The 9,356-nt window shown below is 35.8% G+C and overlaps 1 protein-coding gene across 1 annotated transcript; it reads left to right on the top strand.

The window, feature by feature from the left end:
• Window positions 1–4,935: 4,935 nt before the first annotated feature.
• On the top strand, window positions 4,936–8,952 carry LOC140448711 (uncharacterized). Its single transcript, XM_072541824.1, has 4 exons — window positions 4,936–4,949; window positions 5,154–5,485; window positions 7,224–7,354; window positions 8,383–8,952. The coding sequence occupies exons 1-4, from the start codon at window positions 4,936–4,938 to the stop codon at window positions 8,950–8,952; spliced, it is 1,047 nt and encodes a 348-aa protein (XP_072397925.1).
• The last annotated feature ends 404 nt before the right edge of the window (window positions 8,953–9,356 follow it).

Here is a 9,356-nt window from a genome sequence, read left to right as displayed (position 1 = left end):
GACTCGGCAATAGATCTCCACACTGGTATAGCATACAGAATCACCGACCTAACATATGCTTGGTAGAGTTGAATTCTCTTCGCCTTCGAGAGTGGACTGGACCTAAAAATGAAAGGAATTATTAGTTTTTTAGCTGCATTAGCTTTTACCTTAGTTTTTTGTGTATGCACCCGGAAGTTGAGTTTTCTGTCGAGGTGGACTCCTAGGTATTTGACCGTCTCTGTTTCCTGAATTCTGTTGTCTCCTACTGTGATCTGGTTCCGTAGTGGTCGTTTGTCCTGGCCGAAAATAATGAACTGCGTTTTTTCGGCGTTAATCTTGATTTTCCATTTTTCGGTGTAGTCCGTGATTTTTTCCAGGTGGTACTCCATGTCATCTATGATTCTTCCTTCGTCTTTTCCGGATGCATACACTGCTGTGTCGTCTGCATACAGGGCTGTAGAAGTCCTTGGATCTGTAGGGAGGTCTGAAACAAAAATGTTATATAAAATGGGTGATAAGATGCTGCCCTGAGGCATTCCTTCCTGGATTTCTTGAATCGTCGACATCTTTTGGTCAGCTGAAACTTGGAATGTTCTATTGGATAGATACATGTCGCAGATGTTAATGAGGTAGTGTGGAAGTCTAGCCTTGTCCATCTTGTAGATTAGTGCCTTCTTCCAAACCGTGTCGTATGCTTTCTCTATGTCCAGTATGGCTAATCCTGTCTTCTGTTTCCTGTTGAATTTTATCTTCGTGTCGCTGATGATCCTTGCTAATTGAAGTTCGCAGTTTCTTCCTTTTCTGAAACCAAACTGGTCTTCTTGGATGACTCCTCTTCTTTCTGTATGCTTCACCAGTCTCTTGTAGATGATTTTTTCTTAGATTTTTCCCATCGTTTCCAGGAGTGATATGGGCCTGTAGCTTTCCGGTCTTCTTCCATCTTTCCTTGGTTTCAGAAGAGGTATAATCTTGGCGTGTTTCCAGTTGTTTGGAAAATGTCCTTTTTCCAGGCAGTATTTGAAGATATAGTACAGCTGTACTATGATCTTCTTCGAAAGTTCCTTGAGGGTGATGTTGTGGATTCCTTCTTGTCCTGGTGCTCTGCTTCCTTTCAGTTTCCTGATGATTTTTGCAACTTCACTTGGGCTGGTATGGTCTTCCTCGTCTATTTGGAACTCGTTCCTTCTTCTAATCCTGTTGTACTCTTGTTCGACTTGCCTCCTTGTTCTTGCATCCGACATATCCTGGTTTTGTCTGTGTGTGGCTGCCATCTTCCTTGATATTGCATCTACTTTTCCTTGGGTGTCGTAGTGTGTTCCCTCGTTGTCCCAATTTGTACTTATGCTTTTTCTATGCCTTATATTTAACATGTTTTTGTCCCTCCACTCTTGCCTGTTTTATCTCTGTACGTCTTAGCACCTTCCTTTTTTTTAATGACACATTTTTAATTGAACTTTGTCGTTCGAGTTTATTGTTACTTGTATTTATTATAAAACTCATTTTACTAAATTGGTTTATGGTGTTTACTTATAAAATCACACAACATAATTATTCGAAGAAACGTTAACCTATAAAAACCTACTGACAGCCAAGCGATAAAGTTGCCTTTCAAAAACACCAATAGTCATTAACAACTGTGGTTTTTGCAGGAAATTGCGCTTGACATATGGGGTTTATGCGGAATCGCCTATATTTTGGACGCTTATATCTTGGACTACTGTGGTTTTGACGGAATTTTCTTACATACGGAACATAGGTAATTATTCCTTCAATCCATAGACGGCGTAAGTCCATTTCCGAAAAGAATGACATATCGGGTTTTTGCTAAGAACGCCTCAATTGTTAAGAATATTGGAAGAAATCACGATTCTCAGTAATGGGGAAACGATAAAGGAGAGGAAGATATCATATTTACTCTTTTTCTAAAAAACCACCATGAATATTGTAGATTTTATTAAGTCTTTAATATTATATAAATATTGTAGAAAACAGTTATTTTTAAAAAAATTTGTATTATCATGTTCGTTATATTTAATGGCATGTCATTATAGTCCTTTAATAACTCGTTTCAACACAACTGATTTTCATTCCAGAAATGGCTGCTAATTCCCAGAATACAAGGTTTATACAATGCTTAAGTAAAGGACATAATAATAATATTATGTAAATGAAGGTAGTTAATCCCATCTCTTTAAACTTCTATGCTCCCCCACTTGTCCCTAGAAATTTGTGGATTCCGGATTACTTACAAAGTCTTGACCTCTTTGCATCGCTAAATTGTTCTAAACCCGCATTATAATGACAAAATTACAGACCTATTCCAAGGGATGAGTGGTAGATAAATAGCGTGGGGTTTGGTTTATTGGAATTTATTCATTGCAGATGCGAAGTTTGTAATTGAAGGCAGTGACCGATAAAGGTGCTAGTTTTATTGCTTTATTATTTTTGTGCCCAATTGTTTAACTGTTGAGAAAATACCTTTTTTCCATAGCTAATGTTAAAGTGTTGCTATAACAACTGTTTTGAGTAGATAAAGTATCACTTTAACAGCAAGAGTAGATAAAATGTTTTAATTTTTTTTATTCAATAAAATTTACAAATTCAAACACATTAAGGATTAAAAACAACTAAAATTTTACAATTAATATTATTAGAAATATCTATTTGTGGAGCATCACAACTTGTACTCGTTTGCTTAAACACTTGATTCGAGGTACTGGATTGATTTTCTGGTCCGCCAAGTATACACTTGGATACAGCAATCATATTGCTTATTGATTCTTCAATGTAAGATTCTGCAACAGATGACGATTTCCATCCACCTAAACGTTTAACTTTTACTAGATCAGCTCCAGAATTTGCGAACATAGTAGCTGATGAACGGCGGAAAAAATGCCCCGTGTACATTTCTGAATTTGCAAGTTTCAAAAAATCTACAATCTTCTTGGGGATATCATATATAGTGTTAATCCCTACTGGTTGAGTAGTGCACTTTTGCTGTCGGTAATTTACAAAAAACTTACTGTGAGGTACGTTTTTGGGGCGCAAGGCAATATATTTTCTCACAATTTCCAAGAAACTCAGTCCACTTTTCTTGTCAGTAATACAAAACGGCCTTTTCTGCTTGATTTTAGTATCAGATAATAAAACGATTATCACCGATTTTCTGTCGTCCACGTTAAACACTTTTAACTTGTACAAAAAAATAGCAATAATCTTCATCAACAAATAGAGGTCATCAGGAGCTTCAGTCAGAAATTTAATAATGTCATCTGACTCCAGGATTTTGGACTTTTCAGCTTTGTATCCTCCACTCCGGTTTTTTAGTAAGGTGCTTAACTTGCTGAATTTAGAAATGTCACAATTTTCGTTCACCAACAACGTACGTTTTAGCATCGAATAATAAGACCATAGTGACGATGGCATCGCTTTCTTCGACTTTTCAGAAAAATACGCCAGAAGTATTTTTTCACTCACGCCATTGATATTCTTAATGCTTTTCTACTTTTTAAAAGACTGGTATTCTTTCTCATACATCATCCTAGATTTTTGTGGCAACAATAAACTTTGTGCTTTCAACGCTGCATTTTCTACATCTGATGGCAGGTTTTCCTTTTCTTGTGTCAATTCTTTTCCGCCCATTTATAGGAATATTAAAAATTAGATGACAACAGGTAGTTAGAAACCTAACGGAATGACGACAAAAAGTTTGAATAAAAATTAATATACCAGCATATTTTTATTCCCATTTTTATCACTTGCCGTAGAATGTAATTTCTGATTTATTTAAAAATAAACGAAGAAATGTCGTTTCTAGAAAAAGTCTCCATTTTCTACCTTCTTCGTCCTAATTAGCTAAAGCTCGGCCTGACATTTTACTTTGTATATAAAGTTTTCCTTAACCTAGTTAAGCGCCAAAAGAAAATTAATTATCCCAGCCGTGTGGTAAAGGAAATAACTTTCTCCCAATGGAGAGGCAAAAGAAATGCTCAGTCCACCGCAAAACTTCTTTCATTTCCAAAATAAATGGCAACTAGGGATTCCGTATTCCGGTTGTGACTTATTATTAACTTATAATGTAATATTATGTCAAGGGTCGCTTTTCGGTTCCATTGATTAATAGGAGCAGTTTGATTAAGTACGTGACATGAACTTGGACGTGGACTAATGCGCTTTCCACTGGGAATCACATCTGCTTAGTTACGAGGATGTTTCTAAATCGAGATAAACTTGTTGACAGGTGGCGCAAATCTTTTGGGAGTTGTTTGCGGATAAGACAATCGATCCAGTCGGTGAGGTAAAGTGTATTGTTGGATGTTTAATGTTGAGGATATCCGAATAAAATAACACTGCATCAAAATATACTTGAATTTATATATTTTTCATCACATGGTTAACAACTTTCAATTGTTTGAAGATAGATAAGCCTTAGTTACAACCAGTAGCATTGCGTACAAATTTATTTAACGTTTGATTTAAGTGTCTCGTGAGCTACAGTACATTCGACCAACTTACACCCCTAAACGATTAATGGAATTCGGAGAAAAACTTTCGTTGTAGTTAAAGTCACGGTAAACTGCACCGGGGTCTCCATAATGTTTAACACTTTGCTAAATTTTAAGTATAAAATAAATATATGTGTCAATAACCCGTTGTTCATAGTTTTGTATATTTTGTTACATTTTTTTTAATAAATAGTGTTCTTGCATAACGTTATTTAACGTAAAATTCTTTCACTTACTTGTTTAACCCAGATACTCCTACTGTCCGTTAAAACATACGCTTTACAAATTCCTGTATTATTCGACTTTTACTATTATTTACTAGATGTCACAACGTAGCCTGCTTTTTAAATATGCATCAGTAGTGGTTTGCATTTATCTGCAGTCGACGTTTAGCTAAGTAGGGTGTCGAAAATTTGCAATAAATATTAGCGCACGTGGTATATACAAAATGGATAAAAGGAAGTAAGTATTTTGAGGATACTATGGCATTATTTTTTCAGAAAAATTTAACATTTACTTTCGTTTTGGATTATATTTTACTATGGTTATTACTGTTATCAATATTTATTCTTTTTTCTTGGAAAAATAATGCTCAAAAACGACTGTATGTTATAACATACGGTAGGATAACATGCTACTCAGTCATAACATTTTGTAACTTTTTAGTTATTGGACGAAACCATTGACTCTCAATAAGTTATTAGATGAGATTGAACACCTAGATGATCCATCTTCATTACCTGATCCTGATGGTATTATTGTCTTCCCTCCATCCAAAAAGTATGATACTGACGAAGATTCCGGGGATGAAAACCACAATGTCATAAATAACCTTCTAGGTAGTCAATTAGAAGTACAAGCTGAAGTTGTTTTTGATAGTGCACCGTTGGAGGATGAAGGGCAGAATAAAATTATTATTTCGGGTCCAGAAGATACTACAATTAAAGATTCTGATAGTGAAGATAACCTCCCGTTGTCTGTGTGTGTCTCGCTTTGGTGTAAGTGCTCCATAACCTAAACCGAAGAAAAAAAAGAGAGTATTCCTGGAAAAAACAAAATATTGATCCCAATTTTTCCGACTGGAAGCCAGTAAGTGCACCAAAAAATATTCTCACGCCTTTACAGTTATTTTTCCTTTTCATTGATGATGAAGTTGTGGACCTAATTACACATTTTAGTAATCTATATGCATCTCAACACAATCGCTCTGGAGATATCAATCAAAATGAAATTAGGTGTTTTGTTGGGATATTACTTCTAATAAGTGGATATTTCTCATTTTCTCGAAGGTCTATGTACTGGGAAAACAACGATGACGCAGGGTGTAAGTTGGTGTATTCGGCTATATCGCGAGATAGATTAAATTTTATTATGCAAAATATACATGTTTCTGATAATATCGAATTACAAAAAGGCGATAAATTTGCTAAAATGCGTCCGCTATTTGACATAATCAATAAAAATTTTCATACGTTTTGTCCATTTGAAGAAGATCACAGTGTTGATGAAGCGATGGTCCCTTACTATGGGCAACATGGATCAAAAAAGTTTATCTGAGGAAAACCCATTAGATGGGGCTATAAACTATGGATCGGAACCACAAAACAGAGATATGTCTAGTGGTTTGAACCTTATCAAGGTGCCACAACTCCACTTTCTGATACATACAAGGAATTAGGATTAGGAGTCAGTGTCGTATTGTCATTTGCCGATAAATTGCAATCTGATAATCCAGGTGCGCCGTTTCACTTTTGATAATTTTTTTACCTCACTTTTACCTCTACTACTTTTTACCTAAAAAAGTCAACTTACACATTTTGAGTCAAGGTACGATAGATTAGACCATATCGTCATTTATCAAGAAAAACAAACAAGGTGTGGTGTATGTCATAAGCAGGCAGCGTTCACATGTAACAAGTGTGATGTTGCACATATATCATGTTTTTTTAGTTACCATAATAAAGAATAACTTTAATTTTTATACTTAGTTTCATTTATTGTATAATGAAATTATTGATCCTTAAGTAGCTTGAATTCCTACTGTTGGTTATAACATACACCTGAAAACTCAAAAACGGCCAACCTAAATGAAAAATTTTATTTGTAAAACTCGTATAAAATTGAAGTAGAAAGCCGTTCATAGCAAAATTTAATAAAAATTTTGAGATAAAAAGTTTTAGGAGTATCTGGGTTAATAATTATTTTTTTAAGAAATACTACTGTGCTAAGAATAATTTATATTTAAAGGCGCATCCACATTATGCCATGCCTTGCCGATCGGTATTGCCGATCGGCAAAGCTGCATGTAGTACGGACGCAATTGCGGCTTGGGTTCGGGGCCGAAAGCCGAACCGATTCCAAACCCGATTGATGGCGGTCTCGATGAAAGAGAACCGTACCGATCAGTGTAGTGTGTACGTTTGTATGTAGGCAATCCTCGTCGGCATTCAGTGAGGGATCAGTGCAATTAATCACGAAGACATCTCGTGGCCTGTCGATTCACAATAATTTCGTGCTTTATTGTTATTCGGGAAATGGAGTGGAATGAAGAAAATACACAAAACCTACTTGAAATGTATCATGAGCGCCCCGTTGTGTGGAACAGCCGATTGGCAGATTATAAAGACCGGAACAAACGTCGCGATGCATTGTTGAAAATAAGCGTATCTTTTGGAGTGGAGAAAATGGAAATCGAAAAAAAGATTAGATATCTCTTAAGTCACTTTACACGGTAAGTAAAAAAAGAGAAAGATTCAGAAAAAAGTGGTAATGGAACCGAAAAAACTTACAAAAGTAAATGGTTTGCGTATAAGTTAATGGAATTTCTGAAGGATAAGAATAAACCTATTGTAACGCAAGATTCAGAGGTATGTATATCATATTTACACTGTAGTAGATACTTTATTCATTCTTAATAATTGAGTTCATATTTATACATAAATTTGAAAATATTGATATAATCATATTGGTATATCGTATTTCATTTATCATATTGAAAAGGCAATGCTCCTTCTTGAGAAATGAAGAATTCGGCCAATTCGTTTCTCACATTTTGTGCCGCAGCTCCACTCCTTCTTGCCCTTCTGCCAAAACTGAGCAATTCATTAGAGGAAGCATTTCGTTTCCAAAGCCCAGGATTAATTGCTCCAGTATCCGAACATTCTACATCAATCATTCCAGGTGGAGTGTAAAGATTTCTTGAAATGTTTTGTCGCAAGAAATTGTGTAGGTGAATTAAAGCCAAAACTACGTTCGTTGCAGTTTCTGGTTCCAACAACATGGGCCTACGAAGCACTCGGAAAACAGCACTTAAAATGCCAAAAGCATTTTCTGACACTCTTCTTGCGCGGCTAAATCGATAGTTGAATATTCTATTTTTTGAACCTTTTTCCTGATGTCCTGCGAATGGCTTCATTATGTTTGTTGATAGTGGGAATGCGTCATCCGCCACAAAAACAAATGGAACATCAGTGCTTCGTCCTAGTAATGAACAAGCAGGTGGAAGGTTTAGGGTATTTTCTTCAAGGCACTCTTTGAAATATGAATCGTTGAATACGCCCCCGTCCGATATTCGTCCCTGACATCCCACGTTTGCATATATAAAATTATAGTTTGCGTCTACAACAGCGAACAAGACAATGCTAAAGAAGCTTTTGCAGTTGAAAAAATCGGTTTCTGAATTTATAGGAGCTTGTATTGATATAATGTTTGCCGTCCATAGCTCCGACACAATTTGGAAAATTCCATTTGTCGTTGAACTGCTTGGCTATAAAGTACCAACTTTCGTTAGTTTTAGTCATCTGAAAATAAAAGTTACATACCATAAACAGACGAACGAACTATAAATTGCAAAGCAAAAAAGTGGATTAATTTAGAAATTAATATTTTGTTTCAGGGTAAACGAAAACGAAAGGAAGAAGATTCACAAGAAGTAGAAACAGACGATGGAGAAGAGTCGCTACAAGTATTGGAACAGAGCATTGATGGTTCCGAAAATGATGTTGGAACAACAGCTCAATCTCAATCTAAATCAAACTCAATTAACATTGTGAAGTCCAGTGGTCGAAAAAGTATGGCTACTAATTTACCAATTGTAAACGAGGCAGTGAATCTTATGCGATCTATTACTACTAAAAGGGCTGAAAAGGATGAATTTTCATTGTTTGGTGAACAAGTTGCAATGAAGCTTCGAAAAATTGTGTCGCCATTTGCTAGATTTTCCGTTCAGAATATAATTAATACTGTTCTATTTGAAGCAGAAATGGGCAAATACGATAATCCTCATTTCATAAATCATTCTCATCCATCTACTCCACAAGCATATCCACTGCAATCATTCAATGTTGCCCATAATTCAATACCATCTCCAGGACATTACCCCAATACATTAAGTTGTCGGAGTTCGACATCAACTTCTACTATTAATCAAGATGAGGACATTCACACTCTCTTATTGCAGTTGTAATCTTGAAGGGCATCTATGAGCGCTTTGCATACCTCTGCAACACATTTTGAAATAGTTTGCTTAGATATTTTGAAGGTATACATGAGAGAATGGTAGGAATCTCCACTGGCAAAAAAACGTAGCGTAACTGCAAGTCGTTCAGAGGCAGGAATTGCTGCTCTAAATGAATCTTTTTTTGAAATAACAGGTCCAATCAAATCTAACAATGTTTGGTAATCTGTTTTGGTTATTCGAAAAAAATTTCTGAATCCTGCGTCACATCTATATTCCAAATTTAATTCATCTGCGTCGTTAAAAATCTTTCGTCGTCGTCATCTTTCATAAGATCCGTGGCACTGTACCTATTACGACTTCTGAGGCTTGGGCGAACCCAAAACCTCTTGGGACGTTTATATGAAGTAGAG

The sequence above is a fragment of the Diabrotica undecimpunctata genome, chromosome 8 (genome assembly GCF_040954645.1).
Source record: "Diabrotica undecimpunctata isolate CICGRU chromosome 8, icDiaUnde3, whole genome shotgun sequence".
NCBI lineage: Eukaryota > Metazoa > Arthropoda > Insecta > Coleoptera > Chrysomelidae > Diabrotica > Diabrotica undecimpunctata.
This window is presented reverse-complemented; position numbering and strand designations above follow the sequence as displayed.